This window comes from Colobus angolensis, unplaced genomic scaffold (assembly GCF_000951035.1).
Source record: "Colobus angolensis palliatus isolate OR3802 unplaced genomic scaffold, Cang.pa_1.0 Scaffold268, whole genome shotgun sequence".
Classification (NCBI taxonomy): domain Eukaryota; kingdom Metazoa; phylum Chordata; class Mammalia; order Primates; family Cercopithecidae; genus Colobus; species Colobus angolensis.
In genome coordinates, this window is record NW_012115910.1 from 3,762,867 (window position 1) to 3,783,866 (window position 21,000).

Here is a 21,000-nt window from a genome sequence, read left to right on the forward strand (position 1 = left end):
GCCCTTTTAGAGGATTCTTGATCTGGCCCCCCTCCCCCCCACCACCCGTGGATGGCAGATCTGAGTTAGAGAATGCCTGGGCTGAACCATTGGAGCATTCCCATTCAGGCACGAGGAGCAGAAATGTCCCCAAGATCATCGCCAGCCTCTGCCCCGACATGGCCCTGAATGCACCAGACAAATCATGTAACAAGGATGAGAAAAGATGCTGCTTTCCAGCCTGTTTATATTGTCAATTAACTTGTATATGAAACCACTTTTAGTTTTGGAATAATTTTCTGCCTTTGCCAACTCTTAGCAACAGAAAACGTAGGTAGGTTTGTAGGAAGCAACAGAGAAAACTCATGGCAGTGGATTTAACTGAAGGAGAGGAATACCTGGGAAACCTTGAAAGTATTAATTAATAGCTTATTGCCATTTTTTTCTCTTGCTTTAGGTCTGGCAAACGTGCTAACAGAAGGGGCTGGACAGAGATGGTTTCTATAAAAATGCAAGTCAGCCTCCTTGAACCCCGCAGGGAGTAGGCAGCCTCGGGGGTTCAGGAGGCTTACGAGGATGGGACAAAAGTGAATCATGGTACCAACTAAATTTGACTGGGGTGGGAGTCAGGGTAGCTAAGAAACAAGCTACAGATGTGAGAGCTTTCCTAGTATTGCAAAGTAATTGATTTTTATTTGACTTATGGTTAAATGGTCCCCCTTCCTGTCTGGAGCACTTGTCATCTCTGCATATTTGTCTTGGGCCTGTCCGTTGTGCCTAGCCAGAGTGTTCCTTTTCTGGTCTTGGAGTATTAGTCTATCTTGGCATTTTCCTGTAATGCCATAGTCCTTAAACTTAACTTCAAGGCATCGTTATGGAATGTGTGCATCACAAAGTGTGACTTTTTGAGTAAGAGCAGAGTTTGTCCTGAGATCATAGGATTTGTGAGCAGGAAATGGCTGGTAAGCCAAAATCAGATCATTAAAGAGATGTTTTGCTAATACGCCTGAGTTAAGGAATGGCCACAGGCCACTGAGGGTGCTGACCATTGGTGAACAGCTGGTGGGTGACCCTGGCTTGTTTGTGGGGTCTCCCAGGAGGAGGCTCTGTGTCCAGCCTGCTCTAGGCACACAGGTCCCTTTCTGCTCTTGAAGAAATGATTCAAAGCTCTGTCCTAACCAAGGAAGCTGGGAAATACTCCTTTTAGCATCTGCTGGTATGATTGCTTTTCAGTTTGTCCTAAAGCCTGAGCTTCCTGTTGACCAGGAAATTACAGGGCTTACTGGACTTTGCTGCAGGCCAGCTGTAATTATCCTAAATGTTTATTCTGCCTCTCTTTGTATGCTTTTATGAAGCTACCAGGTCATGAAGGGTATACTCTGAATAGTTAACAAGGCTCAAATATCTTTTTTAAAAAACCAGAACCTTTAGTTTTTCACCTTCTTTTACATTCTTAGCCATACCAGTCACTTGTTAATATCTCATTGAGAGACCCTGGAAGGGCAGGTGCAACGCCAGAGTGGGGGACAGATTTCCTCCAGTGGGCATTTTCTCTTGATCTGTGAGAACCTAGAGGAGCGATGTCCACCTGCATGCCAGGGCACGGGAACTCAACATACTTACAGGCCGCAGGTTGTAGATGAAGCAGAACCGGGTGGGATAGCAGCAGAGGTGACACACAGCATTGATACAGATCTTAGTTGCTTGTGATGCAAGGCCAGAGGACTTGAACATAAAACAGTGCATTAAGCCTGGAAATGTTTGCCTATGTACAGCAGCTGAACTGAGATAGGATTTTACAATAGTGTGGGAAAGAGCCGAGGATTTTCATTGGCAGAAAGATCCACATCTGAAAAGAGCTGTGTTTTTGTCTGCTTCATGCAAGCACAGGGGGCTTACTGACTCATTTTCTTGACCTGACCATGATCAGAGGTCAGATCAAAATTGGGAGGAGTCATCAGTGCCGATTTGGGGTGGGGAGGGGAGCAGGTGACTCTTGCTACTGAAGAAGGGGCTCTCTGCGACCAGAAAGAACCAATTGAGCATCTGAAAAGAGTTGAAGTGTGGGCCCATATCTGGGTAAGAACATGACATCCCAGCTATAATTTTGTGCTAAGAAAAATAGAGCAGTCTCCCCAAGATCTAGTAGCTCTTGGCCAGAAGCAGACATTTCCCTTTGAGTTATGCAGCCTGTGGTCCCTCCCCAACCTTGAGCAGCCATAGGTGGTCTTCATCTGGACAATGAACTCAACCAGAATTATCTACTGGAAGTGGCCAAGTAGTTGTGTCAACCTGGTCTCATTGTTTCGGCTGAAAGAAGGTCAGTTATAGTTTCTATTTTCTCCTGGAGGATTGGAGGATTGCCTGACTCCCACAGTTTCTCCAGGAAACCAAGAGAAATGTTAACATTTATGTTGAGGACAATCAAAATGTAAGAAGATGAGTATAGCCATTTAATAATAATGATGATGATCCACGGCAGCTCTGTGTATTGGGGCAGCTTCCTGAAACGCTTCCTGAACATTTCAGCTTCCTGAAACGCTGAATGGAGAAGGTTACTGGGGTTGACTAATGATGTCTCTCTTAGTGTGGGATGAGTATGAAAGGTATGCCGAGTGACTTCTCTTCCTTTCCTAACACCTGTGGTCAATCGTGAAAGCTATCAAATGTAGGAAGCTGTCTAGGCTACAGGCCTTGTGAGTAAGAGCAGTAGACACTGGCCTGTCAGAGACTGTGGTTGGCCAGAAGATTGGGCTACTCTGCTAAGGCACTTCTGGAATACACAGGTCACTTAGCTGATGAGTGAGCCCAAGGTGTACCTGTCGTTCTGCAGCTCAGAGGGGCTTGGCTCCTCTCCCTTCGCCCTACAGTGTTTTCTGTGGAAGCGACACATGCCTTGTTTTCTGTGTGAGAGCATGTGCTTGCATGCCTGGAATTACCTCCCTGGAGAATGCCAACTTCCAGTGTTTTAATGGAAGTAAAGAAAACATAAGAAGTTCCAGGGGAAGTGATCACTTTTGTATTCTTATTTTAGACATTCTGGGCTGGCTGCAGTGGCTCACGCCTGTAATCGCAGCACTTTGGGAGGCTGAGGCAGGCGGATCACCTGAGGTCAGGAGTTCGAGACCAGCCTGGCCAGCAAAGATGCGGTTTACAAAGATGCTGAAACTGCAGCTCTACGAAAAAAACAATAATTAGGTGGGCACCTGTAATCCCAGCTACTTGGAGGCTGAGGCAGGAGAATCTCTTGAACTTGGGAGGAGGAGGTAGCAGTGAGCTGAGGTTGCACCACTGCACTCCAGCCTGGGCGACACAGTGAGACTCCATCTCAAAAACAAAAAACAATACAAAACAAAAACACATTCTGGGACAAATAGTGAAATAATAAATTTGGAATTGGGTTAAATCTATTAAGAGTAAGTTCACCAAACACTCTAAAAGCAATGAGAAAATCAGTTTATTTGCTTATTTTTGCAAGTGTACCAGCCAGTTTAAAAGTTGCTCAGAGAGTGGGAGATAAAATTGTAGACAAAGTGGGGATGGTGTCTTGCTTATAGTACGGAGATAGGTTCAGGAACACATGACCCTTGAAGGAAGTGTGACTGGGGAGGAAGCCTGGAGCCTGGACAGACCTGTCTTTGACCACAGATGGGGAAGGCACCAGAGATGCCAGTTCCTGCCCTTTCAGGAGAAGTGATGTGCCCCCGTGGTATTCAGAAAATGGGTGTCTGCAGCCCTGTGGCAATCATCAGGAGATGACTCTCTTCATGAGAAGTGACGGACACTTGCACTTCACATTGCCTCACAGAAACAGAGAAAAAATCAAGCCAAGCAGCAGAACAGTGTAGCTGTGGGGCCATATGGGGAAGATAAATGCCCCTGCAGGCTCGGCGTTTATAGCAAACCTTGACATAGAGCATAGAGGATGTCTCAGGAACTTGGAAAACCACACCACCCAGAAATAGGGAGGTGTGGTTCCTGTATTAAAATTGGAATTGTGGGCTTGAGCGTTTACAAAGATAAGAGATTTTTTTGTGGTGGGGTGAAGTTATATATGTGTATGCATGTTTACACATGCACAGAGTAAATGATAAAGGGGTTGGGGATGCCTAGAGCAGTGGTTCTCCACGGGGGGTGTCTGAATGGCCAGCCCTGGCTTGCCTCTGCTACACCCCCCCTGGCAGCACCCCACCTCCCTTCCCATACCTTGACCTGGCTCTAAAGGGGTATTCAGGGGAGTGGATCTCAGACAGGTGAGGCCAGAATGCCGAGAACCATGGTCGTGGAGGGATATGCATTTCCAGTTGGCAGGATTCCCAGGAAAGGGAGCTAAGGAAATTCAGGAGTGAGCCACAGCAAGTCAGGAAAATGTGGGAGTAAGTCAAGGGCGTTTATGGGCAGCCAGGCAGGAGAGGGGCCAGGATAAGACCTTAGCGGCATGGACAGCATCCATGGGCCAAGGCCTTGGAAGCTGCAGTGTCAGAGAAAAGATGGAGGGCAACAGGACCCAGTGGGCCGTTGAGGGGTACCTGCAACTTGAGGAGAGGGAGACATTGAATAGCACGTATAGTTTTGCTTAAAAGCCAGTAGAGTTGTACCTTAGAAACCAACCAAAATAGAATCTAACAGGAGCTGAGGTGGAGCGTGAGCTATGAGAAGAAGACAAAGCGAGGGAAGATGAGGGGAAATGGTTCGGCTTCCCTTTGTAGCACCCCGCCCCCAGTCACTCCGGCTGCCTCCCACCTGCCCTGTAAACAGTAAAATAGAGGTTCCTCTTCAAAGAGACTCTCCTCTCCGTCTAATTAAGAATAAATCATAACTTCTCTTAGAAGCAAAATTTATTCTAAGACCTGTGCTAACATTCTTAAATATCTGCTAGCCGTAATAAAGAAATCAATGTGGCCGGGCACGGTGGCTCACGCCTGTAATCCCAGCACTTTGGGAGGCCGAGGCGGGTAGATCACGAAGTCAGGAGATTGAGACCATCCTGGCTAACACAGTAAAACCCCATCTCTACTAAAAATAAAATAAAAATGCAAAAAACTTAGCCGGGCGTGGTGGCAGGCACCTGTAGCCCCAACTACTCAGGAGGCTGAAGCAGGAAAATGATGTGAACCCAAGAGGCAGGGCTTGCAGTGAGCCGAGAGCACGCCACTGCACTCCAGCCTGGGTGACAGGGTGAGACTCTGTCTCAAAAAAAAAAAAAAGAAAAAAGAAAAAAGAAATCAATGTCCTTTATGTTATTAGCTCTTAGCTCCCACGATTTAGCCTAAGTATTTGCCCTGGCATGCTTATAGTAACCCAAGCGGGCATTAGGTCATAGCCTGTTCCTCTTCCTTATTTGAAGGTGTTTTTACCTTTCTCAGCATTCCACAAGTTACTTCCTCCTTACTTTGTTCTCTGCCTTTGCCTCTTTTAAAAAGTTCTAAGTTGCTAGCCAAACAGGACAAATACAGCATGTGAGGTCCTGTTCCAGCCAATGGAAACCGGACACAGCAGCAACGTGGATGCATCAGGTTATAAATGACCCTGTCTCCTTTGTTTGGTGTCCTCTCATGGCAAAACTGCTGGCGAGTATACCCTTTCTGCAGAAAGTAAAAATGACCTTGCTGAGGAAATTAAATTTATGTTCAAGTGCTATATCTTTATGGCAGCGAGGAGCAAGCGTTTCTAACAAATGTGACCCATGTAAGGCTGAGGGACCTTTTTGTGAGCCAGGACAAGGAAGGGCTTAGTGGATGGCCATGGGCAGGTTCTCAGCGTGCTGGCTCCCAACTGTTCTCTAGAGAGGGGAGGCCATACCCAGCCACCTGCAAGTGCAGGACTGACACAGCCTGGAGGTCACAGCTGCCCCAGGGCTGCAGAGTTCTGACTGGACTCTGAGAGGCAAGCCATTCCCCTCCCCTCTGCAGTGCCTTCTCCTGTCCCTGTGCAGGGACCCTGGTCTGTAGAACACTTCCTGCCGGTTAATGAGGAGCCCCCTGCTGGCTCCCCATCACCATGCCCAAGGTGGGGAACTGAGAGTGTCACACCCCTCCTGGGGCTGCCAGGGGATCAGCAGCCATATCTGCTCTCCAACTTCCCAGTGGACCACAGCCCTCCTATTAGGTAACTTTTGTAGCTCTTGGGTTTTCCTCCTGACTGCTCTGACCTGCTCACCTTGAGTTGGAAAGAAGTGAGGGAATACCCTGTATCCCTCACGACTCCTGCTCTGCACCACCTGCCTTTACATGAGAAAATGCACAGCTCTTCACCAGACCTTCTTTCTAACTCTCCCCGCTTCCCAGAAATCTAGGCTATTGCCCTCCTCCCCACCCCGCATTCCTGCACTAGCGGCTTCACGGCAGTCGCCTTCCTCTGTCCCCTCTTTTTATTTCCAACAAGAGATAATATCTTAATGGGAGAACAGAGCGGGGCATGGCAGAAGAGCTATAGAATCTGAGTCCCACAGGTCATGCCAGAAAATAGGAAAGGACTGTGGCTAAATGACAAGATTACCAGGAGAACCTCAAGGAAACAGCCAGTTGCTTTGAAGGTGAACTTCATGGGTGACCTTGAGATGCGTATGCTTGGCAGCCCTTCCCTGCAGTCATGGGGATGTGCACTTGACCAGCTGTTATGCTTTGCATGAATTCTAAAAGGAGATGGCAGGGGAGCCCCAAGGAGGGGCTGATTAATTATTTGTTAATTAACAATAGAGTACCGAAATTTGTGAGTGATTTAAACAGACAAAAGCCATTCAGTTTCACCTGGAAAAAATGTGATTATTCCTTCTCTGATACACTTTTTGAAGAAGACACAAGGATGGCATTGCAGCTCTTGCACAGATGCTGCTTACAGAGGCTGGCACCTTGCATGTGAAGCCCATGCATATGAAATCATGGGGCTTGGGACCAGTAATATGATGGCTGATGCTCTAAGGCACTGTTCCTTAAGAGAGAATAAAAGTGAGCCACCTCCAGCCTGGGCAGTGTGCTGTGATAGTCAGGAGCAAAGGTAAGAGCAGTGGGGCCCAATCTTGACTCCCAGACACAGATGCCTAATGGGAGCAAACACACGGAAAGATGCCTCCACGTCATTAGTAGTAGGGGAAGTACAGTTCAAAACCATAGGGAGACACTGCTTCACACACACGAAAGACGGCTGTTCAAACAAAAGGAAAACAAATGTTGATCAGGACATGAATAAACTGAAACCCTTGTTCATTGCTGATGAGAAAGTAAAATGGTACAGCCACTGTGGAAAACATTTTGGCTGTTCCTCAGTAGGTTAAACATTGGAATAACAGGCCGGGTGCAGTGGCTCAATCCTGTTATCCCAGCACTTTGGGAGGCCGAGGTGGATGGATCACCTGAGGTCAGGAGTTTGAGACCAGCCAACATGGCGAAACCCCATCTCTACTAAAAGTACAATAATTAGCTGGGCGTGGTGGCGGGTGCCTGTAATCCTGGCTACTCAGGAGGCTGAGGCAGGAAAAGCTCGAACCCAGGAGGTAGAGGTTACAGTGAGCTGAGTTTGCGCCACTGCACTCCAGCCTGGACGACAAGAGCGACACTCCATCTCAAAAAAAAAAAAAAAAAAAGGAATAACTTATGAGCCACAATTCTGCTGCTAGGAATATACCCAAAAGAATTAAAAACAGGCTGGGCACGGTGGCTCACACCTGTAATCCCAGCACTTTGGGAGGCTGAGGCAGGCTGATCATTTGAAGTCAAGAGTTCAAGACCAGCCTGGCCAACATGGTAAAACCCTGTCTCTACTAAATATACAAAAAATTAGTCGGGCATAGTGGTGGACGCCTGTAATCCCAGCTACTCAGGAGGCTGAGGCAGGAGAATCGCTTGAACCTGGGAGGCAGAGGTTGCAGTGAGCTGAGATTGCACCACTGCACTCCAGCCTGGGCGACAAGAGCGAGATTCTGTCTCAGAAAAAAAAAAAGGAAAAAAAATCCAAAACAAGTTAAAAACAAGTAAAACAGTACACAAATGCTTATAGCAGCTCTGTCCACAGTAGCCAAAAAGTAGAAACAACACTAATGCTCATGAATAGATGAGTGGATAAGAATGTGGTATATACATCCAAACATTCAGCCTTAACAAGGAATGAAATACTGATACATGCTGCATTGTGAGCAAACCTTGAAAACATTGTGCTAAGTGAAAGAAGCCAAACACAAAGATCATATGTTGTTTGATTTCATTTATATGAAACATTTGGAACAGGTAAATCCATAGAGTCCAAAAGCAAACTGGGGTTTGTCCGGGACTGGGGTGGGAAAGGAGATTGGGGAGTGTCTGCCTAATGGGTACAAGGTCTCCTTTTGGGATGATGAAAACATTCTGAAATAGATAGTGGTGATGTCTGGATGAGTGTCAGTGTACTTAACACCAGGGATTGTATGCCTTCAAATGGCTAACATAGTTAATTTTATGTTATTACACACATTTTGTTATCATAATTTAAAAAAGGAAAACAGCCAGTGCCTGGTCCGGCTCCAGGGTTTCGGATATGCTTGGATTGGGGTGCAGCCTGGGTGTGCACATCATTAATACTCCAGGGAATTCCATGCAACTGAGTTTGCGAACCTTTACCCCAGAGCCAGCCTGTCTGGCTCCACCACTTCCTAGTGTGTGACCTTGGGCAACCACTCACTCACTGTACCTGAGTTTCCTTAGCTGTGAAAAGAGGATCATATAATTTCCTTCCTCATAGAGCTGGTATGAGGGTCAAGTGGGTTAATATGTGTAAAATACATGCCTGCACACGAATCTGTCACCATTTTCTGAGCCTGGAGTTCAGATTTCCTCCCTAACCAGCTGAGTTGTTCTCTTTGCACCTGTCAGGTGTCAGCTCATATGCTACCCAGGTGGAGAGACCACACTTCTGCTAGCCTGGGACAGTCCCAACAATGCTGATGTCACTGCGTTCTTTTCCATTAGGCTTCCTTTAGATCACTTGAAAACTAGTTCTAATTTGAATAATAAATTATGTGGTCACCCTCTGAACCCTCTTCTACAGCATGCTACATGCAGGTAGTGATGAGTGGTAAGTCCCTTAGCAGATTAGAGAGGGCATCATTATAAACAGTGCATCAGAGAATTAGTCTACTCCCCGAGAAGAGAGGCTCTGGAACCACGCAGCTACTTTTCCTGCTTCTTAAAAAATAAATCCTACTTTTCTTGAAAAGAAATTTTTGCCAAGGGGGAAATCTGATCAGCTTATTTCCTCCACCTCATGACTCAGTGACCTGAAGTTACAGGGAAGCCTTCCTGATTTGGTGCACGTTTTAGAAACAATCCTATTTACTGCACAGGAATTGTTCCCTTTTTTGTTTTGTTTCCGTATCCTTTAGTGGTACCCTTTCAGTCGGCACCCAGACCTGCCCCATGCACGTCTACAGCCGAGTTTCTCATTCCTTTCCTGGTCTAGTCCATAGTATTATTAAAATGCTCTTTAACAAAACGCCCACTTAAAATGAAATACTTGGTTTCATTTGGAGAAATCCATTAATCTAGAGGAGGGCTACACATAAAGTATCACTCTTGATGAAGTATAGAAAACTGAACTTATAAGTCAGTTATTCAAAATGTGTCACCACATAAATTATGGGAAATTTTACATGCACATTTGAGAGGGAAAAACCTTCCCTTTTTCATAGGATTGTATTATTTATATAAATTGGAAGCTCATTTTTCCCTGAAACTGTACCTAATTGAGTTTGCCTCAGCTGAAATCTGACCACAAGCAGTCACCACACATACTCACACACACACGCATGCAGATTGAGGCATGCCCTGTGAACATCCTTTCCCTGATGCTCTTCTCTGCTGCTGCCAAGCCCCCACTCCTTGCCTTGTAATTCTGGTCAGTCACTACGATGCACATCATGACTTAACCTTTCATAACCTTCTCTTGCCTTATCTTTCCCCTTGGATGCCCTTCCTCTTACTTTTCCTCCTCCACCTGCCCTGATGAAGTTTGCACCATGCCCTGCATCTGCTCCCTCCCCCTGGCTTGGCTGGAGATGAGCTTCTGTGGTCTGCTGTGGCCACTGTCACAAGATCCTGCCTGCCTGAGGACACACATCACATGTCATCCATCTTTGAAGCACCCCAGGGCTCATTTCCTTTTAATTTACAAGCTTTTCAGAAACCTCTGCCTTTCTGAAATTGTCATTATTAAGCATTGTAAACATTCAGATGCCTCACAGATGGTCCTGCTTCATAAGACTGAAATACTGTCTGATAGCTCACCTTCAATCGTATCTTCCAGTTTTGTTAAGAGAAAATAAAATCAGGTCCGGCGCGGTAGCTCATGCCTGTAATCCCAGCACTTTGGGAGGCCGAGGCAGGTGGATCACTTGAGGTCAGGAGTTCGAGACCAGCCTGGCCAAGATGACAAAACCCTGTCTCTAGTAAAAATAAAAAATTAGTTGGGTGTGGTGGCATGCTCCTGTAATCCCAGTTACTCAGGAGGCTGAGGCAGGAGAATCCCTTGAACCGGGAAGGCAGAGGTTGCAGTGAGCCAAGACCACACCATTGCACTCCAGCCTGGGTGACAGAGTAAGACTCTGTCTCAAAAAAAAAAATCAAATACCAGTTGAATACTCTTTGTTTGCTCATTTTAAGAAAATGTCTTGCCAGCGAAGAAATTATCAGAGAGCTTACGTGGCACAGTATTTTGTTGGCTGAAATGTGCATCCAGACCAAGTAGCTTCTGCCACTTTTCTTCTTCTGAATACTTAAAATGCCATCCCCCAGGCATTCCATGGGGAAACTTGGCCAAAAAAGAGCAATCGTTTTCTACTCACCTCACCCTGTAGAAAAGAGATTCCTAAGTTCCATTTTCCTGCCCATTCCTGGTGATTAGTTCACATGAAGCTGGCATGCTTCATGGTTCTTGGTTTGCCACTTCCTCGGAATCAGTGCAGGATTTCCAGGATGCCAGAAGATAGCTCGGGATTTAGCTCAGGGATTCAGCTTAAGGAGTGTCTGTCAGGAAGGCTGTGCCCTGAGGATAAGGAAATGCAGAGACAGAGAACACCCTCTTTGGAAGGAAAGTTGGCCTTGTCCTTACCCAGGACTGTGCCAGCCACCACAGATGAGAAGCAGCATTCTCCCCATTCTCACCTTGCTAGGAACTTTGACAGACCTGAGCTGCTCTGCCCAACAGACCCCAGGGACTGTCCATTCGCCTCATCTGGTTTATGTCGCATTGTTCTGCCTTGAGTCCTGTTGACACCTGTATCCGAAGAAAAGCCAATGTGGATAACAGGTTCTGAGCTGAATCTTCCCTCCCACTTGATTCTGTAACAAAGCATTAAAAAAAAAAAAAAAAGTTGTAAAGCCTTTCAAAAGGGGGCAGCATCGTCTAAGGAGAGGAGGCTGCAGGCAGCAACAGGAACGTATTTCTAGTTTCATCTTTCTAGTTGATTCTGTTACTAAGGAACTGAGCCATCCTGAGAAGCTCCATCAGTCTCCCGGGCCTCAGTTTTTCTCACCATCAAAACAACAAACATCATGCCATTCTAAGAGGATCTGATCCCATTTAGAAGAGCCTCTGCTGAGAGGATTGCTGATTGCCAGCTCAGAGTATACTTATTGTAGCCAAAAGATATCCCTTAACCTTGACACAGAAATCAACACCTGAATTCCTCAATAGCCATGTCAAAAGATCTAATTAGACTTTTGGTAGACTTGATTAAATGAGTCAAGATATAATTGTATTTGTAGGATAGACACCTTTGAGAAATGGAAACAAAATGACTATTCATCTCTTTAAAAAAAAAATCAATTTAAACAGAAAGATTTCAGGTACAGCGTCTCCTGTTTGTCCCTGGAAGTGTATTGCGCAGTACAGTAAGGGACTGAAGTCCATCAAGCCCCTTTTTGTTGTATGAACAGATTGGTCCATCTTAGGCTGTGTGATGTGGGTGTGCTTGTGAGGCAGCTCTGTGAGGATCTCTTCGAGAATTTTGGCAAAGGGAAATGAACCATGGCAGTTTGTACTGACTCGAAATAGGAATGTTTACCTTGAACATGCTCAGCTTCCTGTCTGGTACTGATCACTGATCAATTATAAGTCAATGAGCGAGGGAGACAACGTGTTTTCTGTGGTACTTGTGACCCCTAAAAGTATTCCAGGGACAACCTGCATTCTCAGGGCCCTATCAGGTTCTATGGGGCCCTTGTGCTGTTGGGGCCATGCCCCTACTGCCCAGTGCTAGCTCTGCATAGCTCCTTGTCCCTGTCAGTGGAATAGTATTTTGTGGTCACAATAAAAGTCAAATAAAAGGAAAATAAGCTTTGCTGAGACGAGTACATTTTAAACAGAAGCAATCAAATATGTACATATATATACGCGCAAACACAACCATGCATACATAAATGTGTGTGCGTGTGTGTGTGTGTGTGTGTGTGTAAATTTAAAATTAGGACCCATGTCAAATATACTTGCTGCAGATGATACTGGTTTTATTTTGAGCCGACACTCAGATCTGGAAATGGTTCGTTTCCTCTTCTTCCTGTCCTCTCTCCCCAGATGTGCATATGAGGGTCAAATCACTGATATTTTATACTGAATGTGATGAGTTAATTGGCTATCAGTGGTGTGATGACATGGACACAGAGAGTTTTGCATTGTCTTTGGTGGATGCAGTGGAATTTGACTGTCCATCGAATGACAGCAGCTGGCCTGGAGGAAGTTTAAATCCCACCAACCAAGGTCCCATGAAGCCTGAGACAGAAGGTTCTATTTGCTTAGTTTTCTTTTCTCTGTTATTCATTGCTTTTTCTTAATGATTTATCTGGTTGCACTTGCAACTCCTGAGAAAATTTGATAAGATCATGACTGCCAAAATCTGTGGATTTTGGTGCCAGCCTTTGGTGAGAGCTATGACTCACTTCCCTACAAAAAAATAACTTGATATTAAAAACATGTATATATTGACAAGCTTGGACAGGAAACCAAACCTCTCTTGCAGGCAAGCAGTGGCCTGTCCCTCATGAACTTTGCCACTTTGTAGCAGGAGACAACCAAGGAAACTGGGATAATAGTGGGGGCCAAGCGTTTTGACTCCAGACTGCATACATTAAGCTCTTGGTTTTCCCTTTCACTTCCTGTTGATATGAGTCAGGACTTTAAAGGATTCAATACTTCACAATGTTTTCCTCCCATATTATTCTGTGGATTGTTTTCTAAATTCTGTGCACAAATTCCAAAAGTAGGGAAAGAAGGAAGATAGAAATGAAACACGGGTATTCTCTGGACAGCACAAAGTTTTTGTCTTCCCTTGGGTTAAAGGGAAGACACTGTTGAGTAGCAGAACTGAGGAGCGGGTCTGGTGGCTCAGGACCATTGGACCCTGCAATCGACCTCCTTAGGAGTGTTGCGGGAGGTGGGAAGAGACATTTGTTAATTGTGTAGAACAAATTAGGGGAGAAAAATCACCTGTTGTATTGAAATTCAGTTAAGTTCCAGAGTCTCAGATGATGGCATCATGAGGAGCCCATTGTGTGAAGACAATCAACGCCAGAACTTCTAGGAGGACTTGGGATGGGGTGCAGTTTCGCCTTCTGACTTTCCACCATTCAAGGTCATCTCACTGTGGCCCTCATGAGGTCATTGTCATTCAAAATAGATACCAGAGAAGAAGGAAACCACATATATAGGACACTTCTAATGTGCTTTATCTAAATTACCTCATTTAATGCTTGTAATAACTTTGAAGGAAATGGAATTTTCCCCATTTTAAAGATGGGGATGTACCTACTATATGGGGTCTATTCCCATTCGTTACCTTAAAAAGTAGATAATCCAAAATGTCCAGGATGCTTATGAGAGCAAAAAAAAGTTACGAATTAAAACCTGAAATCAATGTGAAATGGGAGGGGGCTGTAAAGTTCTTTTAAGGGATTATTCTGCACAGACCTTCCTTAAGTGCTCAGGGCATTTACAGGACAGAGGTGGATTCACAGCAGTGTTGAGTGATCAGTCAGGCAGGCATAGTTGTGGTGAGGACCAAGGACAAGAGGAACTGGGAGTTCCATGTCTAGACAGGGTGGAGTGAAGACAAGCAATTAGATATGTAGTTGTGGAATGCACTACCATGGACATTGTGTTTCTGGGATGCCAGATGGGGCATGTATGCTTTAGAGATAGCAGGTGGCATGGGTGGAGGTGTGTAGTTCTTCATCGACTACCACAGCTTTAAGCATCCTCCAAAACGTGCGTTCACGTGTGAGTGCACGTCTGTGAGTGTGCATGTGAGAGTGTGTGCACATGTGCCTGAGTGTGTGCATGTGCAGTCACTGTCAGCAGAGACGTTGTGGATGAGGAAACACAACAATGTGGAAGGTCCCATTGTCCATGCTCTGGCCATATGCTAAGTGACTACTGATGAAGAAAGATGGGGTTTGCAATCCTCCTGAATCTGGGGGCATTTGCACAAACCAGTCATCCAGCAAAACACCTTTCCAGCTCCAGAACTGTGAATAGCAAAATCCCTTCTCTGGTTTGCTTACTGTGCTTCATTTAGTCTTCTAGATCCTGCAGGGTTAAGTAGATCTGAGTTGCGTCTCCCTGAGTCCTCACTGTTGCCATGGAGGGGGATGTAAGGCAGAGTTTATTTTGCGTGGCTTATTTGCTTAGTAATGACTATGATGGCTGCAGAACTCAAGGACTCAAGGGAGCAACTTACATTTTTCTGTGGGAGCCTAAATAGGCATTGATGAGTTTTCTGGGTGTTAGTTTCTTTTCTGTTATACCACCCTCACCTGTTTCCTATGGAAACTCTGTACCTGATGGCCAAAGCATGGGGCATCAATGATGTTCAGTGTCTGCAGGGAAGCACTAATGGCATGAAAAGCAGCTTTCATGGAGTGTTTTGTCCTTTGGCTTTAATATTTAAGCACAAGAAAATCTGTGATTCAGATTTTTTTCAGGAAAACAAATGATCGTATAACTGGCAGAGCAACAGCGTTTGCATCTGAGTACAAATAATACTGGGCCATTGTTTAATATGATGGATTTCCTTTATATCTTCATTTTAAATATAGAGAACCAGTTGTTCAAATGAAATCTTACCCACAGGCTTATTATGTAAAACATGAAATCATAGTGACCCAGAGGGTCATCTGTCTTTTCATTCATTCTCAGGAAGGTTGACTGAAGGGCCCTCCACCTACTAGGAACTGTTTGGAGCTGGAATTACATACAGTTTTCAGTAAAAATGAGTGATAATTAGTGTGTTCATTGAGTTCACATCTTAATGGGAGAGAAAGATACAAACAAGCAAGTATAATAATCATAATAGCTAACACTTATTGGGCACTTACTTTGTACCAAGAACTCTTTTTTTTTTTTTTTTTTAAGAAGTGGGATCTCACTCTGTCTTCCAGTGACACCAGCATGGCTCACTACAGCCTCAAACTCAGGCTCAAGAGATCCTCCCACCTTAACCTCCCAAGTCGCTGGTACTATAGGTGTGCATCACCACACCCAGCCAATGTGCCAAGAACTCTTTCAAACTCTTTTACATCCAGTCACTCATTTGATTCACATGATAGCTTTGTAATGCAGGAACTATTATTTACCCCAGTTTTACAGGAGATAAACTGGGGTAGGGAGAAATTAAAAATTTGCCCAAGATTTGTATCTTACACACACACCAAAAAAACCTCATCTAAGGTAAAAAGAAGGAATCAAACCCAGGCAGTGTCTCCAAGGTCTGTGGGCTTAACCCTTTACTGCATTGGCTCTCAGTGTTGACTGTGTCCATGGTAACAGGGGCTGTGAAAGAGCTGTCATGGCTAGGAGAGAAGAAGCACCAGGACACAGCATGATACCATCTTGTTTTCAATTTGAAGTTAGAGTGCTGGCTCTGCTGGTTCCCCAGATGCTCTTTCTGCACTAGCACTTACATGATTCTATTAACAGACCTTAGGGAGAAAAAAGATTCAAAAAGTTTGTGTGTCCTATAGCCTGCTCCCCCTGGTATAGAAATTGCCCCTTGAGAGCAGTTAATTAGTGTGTTGGTTTGTATTTCTTTCAGCTTATTAGGTATCCGTCACTAAGTACTGTACTGATGGTTCTAGACAGTCTTCATAGCATATTGCTTATACCACATTGTCAGTTTTCCTAACTTCTGAAAATTAGAAGAAACATAAGCCCCCTCCTGGCAACAAGTGGAGTACTTCCCAAGATGACCAAGATTGTTGGTGTCTTCCCCATGGAGATGTATTTCTTGATCAGTTCCTTCCTCTTTTCAGTGTCTAAGAGCTCATTCTGACAACAGGTTAAAGTTTTAAGGAGGCCAGTTCACACCTGCAGGTTGGTCAAGAAGTGTAAATGATTCTGGCTGCTAAGTGTTCTCTTAGTGGCCTAAAGAGTCTGCCATCGCCTTCATGATTAAGAAAGTGAGCCTCATAGCATGAGTCTGTTCTGCAGCATCTTCTCCAGCTTTCCCTGGAAAGCTACAGGTGGGGCTTGCTAAAGCCTTTCAAGCTGACCGCAGAGACAGCTGCCGTGCAAGCTCAGGTGGACGGATTGGAACTTTGTCTTCACATATGAGCATTCATACAGGGAGAAGTCATCTCACACTGATTTGGTTTTCTGTTTGTCTCTTCCCCAACAGGGCTGTTTAACGACACCCAACTCCCCATCCATGCACTCACGTTCCCTTACGCTGGGTCCATCCCTCTCGCTGGGCAGCATCTCAGGGGTGTCCGTGAAGTCGGAGATGAAGAAGCGCCGAGCCCCTCCTCCTCCAGGTTCAGGTCCACCTGTGCAAGACAAGGCATCGGAAAAGGTAGGGCAGTGGGCCGTTCTAGCAACCAAAGCATCTTTTCAATGACACAGTTGATTCTTCCAAAGCTGTAATCCTTCATGTTTGTGGCTGTAGTGACTGGAGTGTTGAGGGCAAATATTTAAGCTTTATTTAGAAGTAAAGGCAAGATGCCAGGAAGGGCTCGTGTTTTTAACTCGGAGAAGCTGAGTTCCCCAAGGCAGTCAGGATGCACCTAGCAGCCCAGTCCTGCTCCCCACACACCCTAAGATGTCAGATCCACCGTGCAGGTGTAAAGATAAGGATGCAGTCTTCTTCCCTGGGCTGAGATGTTTCTGACTGACTGCATCCCAGCTTCCTGTGGAGGCAGTATGCCACAAATGCCAACATTTACAGAAAGCACATTCAGAGTCCATTCATTCTGTGGCAGGACTTTATTTCCTAATTCTTGCCGCTTGTGTCATGTGGTCTAGCCCAGTTGCATAGAGAGTGTCACACTCCTGCTAGTCTTTAGGTTTAAGGCCCCTTTTTGCTCATTTGCTCTCAAAATATCCTAAAAACTGTCTGTGCCTCCTGAATGTGAGGCTTGGCCCCTGGATCTTGATTAAAAGTCATAGCAGCAGAAACGAAAGGGCAGGGTCCTGACATGTCATGTAATTTCCTTATCAGCCTGCTTGTCGGTCTGTCCAGGTATGTCCATCTGTCCGTCTATTTTTGCAAGTCAGTCCTCTGGTCATCCATCTCTGTTCCTTCATGGGTGTTATTTATCCCTGGGTCTCAGAGACCATCTTGCTCCCATCCTTAATCCTTCATATCCCTAAAAACCTATCTGAAAAGCCTGTAGTGCAACACATTTTCGAAGAAAATATTTTTGTTTTTGTGTCTCTTAAATATTTTCTAGGCTGGGAGCAGTAGCTCATGCCTGTATAATCCCAGCACTTTGGGAGGCTGAGGCAGGAGGATCACCTGAGGTCAGGAGTTCAAGACCAACCATGGCCAACATGGTGAAACCCCGTCTCTACTGAAAATACAAAATTAGCCGGGCATGGTGGTGCACGCCTGTAGTCCTAACTAGTCAAAAGGCTGAGGCAGGAGAATCACTTGAACCCAGGAGGCAGAGGTTGCAGCGAGCCGAGATCATGCCACTGCACTCTAGCCTGTGCAACAAGAGCAAAACTCCGTCTCTCTCTCTCTATATATATATATATTTTATATAAAATAAATGTATTCTATATAAAATATAGAATATATATATATTCTAATGTGACTGACTTATTTTGAATTCTTCATGATATATTAGCTATGTTTTCCTAAAAGAAATTTAGGCACAAATGGTACCTTTTTGTTGTACGCATCCGTGATAAGATGATGCAAATGGAAAGCACAAAGCTGTTTCTTCTGATTATCTATAGTGTGTCTCATTAATTTGCTTGGATGTAGATTCTGAACTTTTTTATAACATGCAGACCATATTGATAGCATTGGCCTTTCCCAGCTACATGCCCCTGGGAATGTCTTTTTGCTTTGGCTTAGGATAGGTATTTCTTTAGCAGTAATAAAAAGTATGACTTCCAGGATCAATATTATGTCAGCTTTTTTCTTTTAATAAGAACTATATTTTCTTAATGTGATAAAATGTAGATGCTGAACTGTACCAGCATTTTAAAAATTTCTTCCACCCAGAAAAGATGTTGTATTTTTCTGCATTTAATGTGCTTACCCACAGTGGATAAAGTCTGCTTGAGTGGGAAAATGTGCAGTAAGTAGAGAATTGGGAATTCTGAATGAAAAATAAATAGTACTTTATACCCTGTAGAATGAACAGAGTTTCCTCTGAGGCAGTAAAAGCTTTTTGCTGAAATCTGTTTTATTTGGCACAGAATGCGTGGAGAAATTGGCTCATGGAAACCATCTTCCTTTTTAAGCACATGAGTGGCATATGGATTAGATTTAAGCACTTGCTCTGAACATGCTTTTTTAAACTGAAAGGTATTTTGTTATTTACTAATTTCTGGGAAAGGAACCCAAAAATGTATTGTCGTTGTTGTTAGGGAAGAACGTCAATTCCTTCTTCATGAACTTCCTTCCATATAAAGATAAGATGTTTGTTTGGGAAGCCTTATTTATATGCAACTGTTACTAACACCAGTGTCCTGAACAAGGAGGAAAGGTTCATTTTCAGGGACATAACTAGTTTGTAAGAAAACGAGAATGCCTACATTTGTATATTTTAAAATATTATTTTGTATCAACTAGTTTAAAAAATTCAGTATTTGCTTCTTCAGGCTCTAATGGTGGGATAATTTTAGCCATCCTCCAGTTCATTTGAAAAGTTTCTAAAAATTATAATCATTATGTTAGTATTTGTCACCTGCTTATGCATTCATAATTTGATCATGTGTGTTTATTATTTCTAATTTTGAAGAGGTTTTCCCAGAAGTTTTAGAGCCTGGAGGTGACCGAATGCTCTCCTCAGACCCCATGGCTCTTCCCACAGTACTGTGAACGCAGCTTTTATTATGTGGAAACTTCAGACCAGAATGATTGATTGTACACATTAAGGCACCTTATGCTCTCAGGATTTCTCAGACTTGAGCGGGCATCAGTTCACCCAAAGGGCTTGTTAAAACACATTTTTCTGGGCCCCACCTGAGTGCTAATTCAGTAGGTCTGGATGGGTCCTGAACATTTGTATCTTAAGTGCTGCCACTTTGGCAAATCCCACTTTAAGAACCACCCCTCCATAGCAAACTACCTCGCTCAGCTGCTGGCTCTGAATTTTAACTACTCAAAGGCAACAGATCTGCTAAGAGATTCTTCAGTAGGAAAGTTACCTGAAAATGAGTCCATCTATACTGTAGAATAATAATTATATGCAGTTTTCCATGAAGTTAGCTCAGGCCTAAAGTTATGTGTTAAAACTCATCAGTAGTCCTCATTCCTTCTCACCGGGACCCAGGGAACCCTCATCCGGGAGGACAGAGGAATTGTCTGTTCTGCACAGGATTTTCTTCCTGCTTCATCTGGGGCCCACACTGTCCTCTCACCATCATGCCATGTACAGAGGGTGAACTCTCCCTTTGTCCCGGACCCTAGGCAGCTGCTGGAATTCTTGCTCGCTGCTCTTGCATTTGGGTTAGAACCACTTTCCTATACTGTGTGATATGGTTTGGATGTTTGTCCTCTCCAAATCTCATGTTGAAATGTGATCCCAGTTGGAGGTGGGGCCTGGTGGAAGGTGGTTTGGGTCATGGAGATGGATCCCTCATGAATGGCTTGGTGTCGTTCCCATGGGGATGAGTGAGTTCTCACTCTGGTAGTTTACCTGCGATCTTGTTTAAAAGTGTGTGGCAGCCCCACCGACCCTGCTCCCTCTGTCACTATGTGACCTGCCTGATCCGCCTTTGCCTTTCACCATGAGTAAAAGCTTCCTGAGGCCTCACCAGAAGCCAAGCAGATGCTGGTGCCATGCTTCCTGTAGTCTGTGGAACCATGAGCCAATTAAACCCTTTTTCTTTGTAAATTACCCAGTCTCAGGTGTTTCTTTAGAGCAACACAGACTAACATACCAAGTCTTTAGCAACCCATCCTGAAGGAGAGTTTGTTTTTCTCTTTTTTGCTCATGGTTTCCTCACTTGTTCTGCTCTTAGGCCAGGATTAAGATTTGTGAGTAGGGGCTGTCAGCACAGATGCCTGGGTGGGCATCCCTCTGCTCATCTCCAGTCCTCAGTTTCCTCTGTAAAATGGGAACATTAAGAACAGCACTGGCCAGTGATCACTGTAGTGGTCAGACATACATCTCATGGCACTTGCCTGGGTTCTGATCCCAGCTTGACCAGCACTAGAAATGGGAGCTTGGATGAGATCACCCTTCTCTATGCCTTGTGTCCTTAGGTGTGTGCTCTGCATAAAGGTGGGAGATGAGAGCTGGCCACAGTGCAGTGGGGGACAGAAGTAGCCAGGATGCCTAAAGCAGGGAGGGCTGGGCAGAGGGAGTGAAGGGTCCATGGCCCCAGCCAGAGTTCTGTATTAACCAAGTAGCAGATTATATTTAAAAATCAAATTTGCTATTGCTGCAAATACCAAATGTACAATTAAAAAATCACCAAGGCCCTGCAACAGACTCATTCTGTTAAACAATACCAGCATCCTGGCCGGGCGCGGTGGCTCAAGCCTGTAATCCCAGCACTTTGGGAGGCCGAGACGGGTGGATCACGAGGTCAGGAGATCAAGACCAT

The 21,000-nt window shown here is 44.8% G+C and overlaps 1 protein-coding gene across 4 annotated transcripts in view; it reads left to right on the top strand.

Annotated features, from left to right (window-relative positions):
• Positions 1 to 21,000, top strand: part of COBL (cordon-bleu WH2 repeat protein) — a 208,826-nt gene that overhangs the window by 64,457 nt on the left and 123,369 nt on the right. For all 4 annotated transcript variants that reach the window (XM_011947522.1, XM_011947523.1, XM_011947524.1 and 1 more), the window contains exon 5: positions 16,613 to 16,786. In XM_011947522.1, coding sequence (XP_011802912.1) covers positions 16,613 to 16,786 — 174 coding nt within the window. The remainder of the gene's footprint in view (positions 1 to 16,612; positions 16,787 to 21,000) is intronic.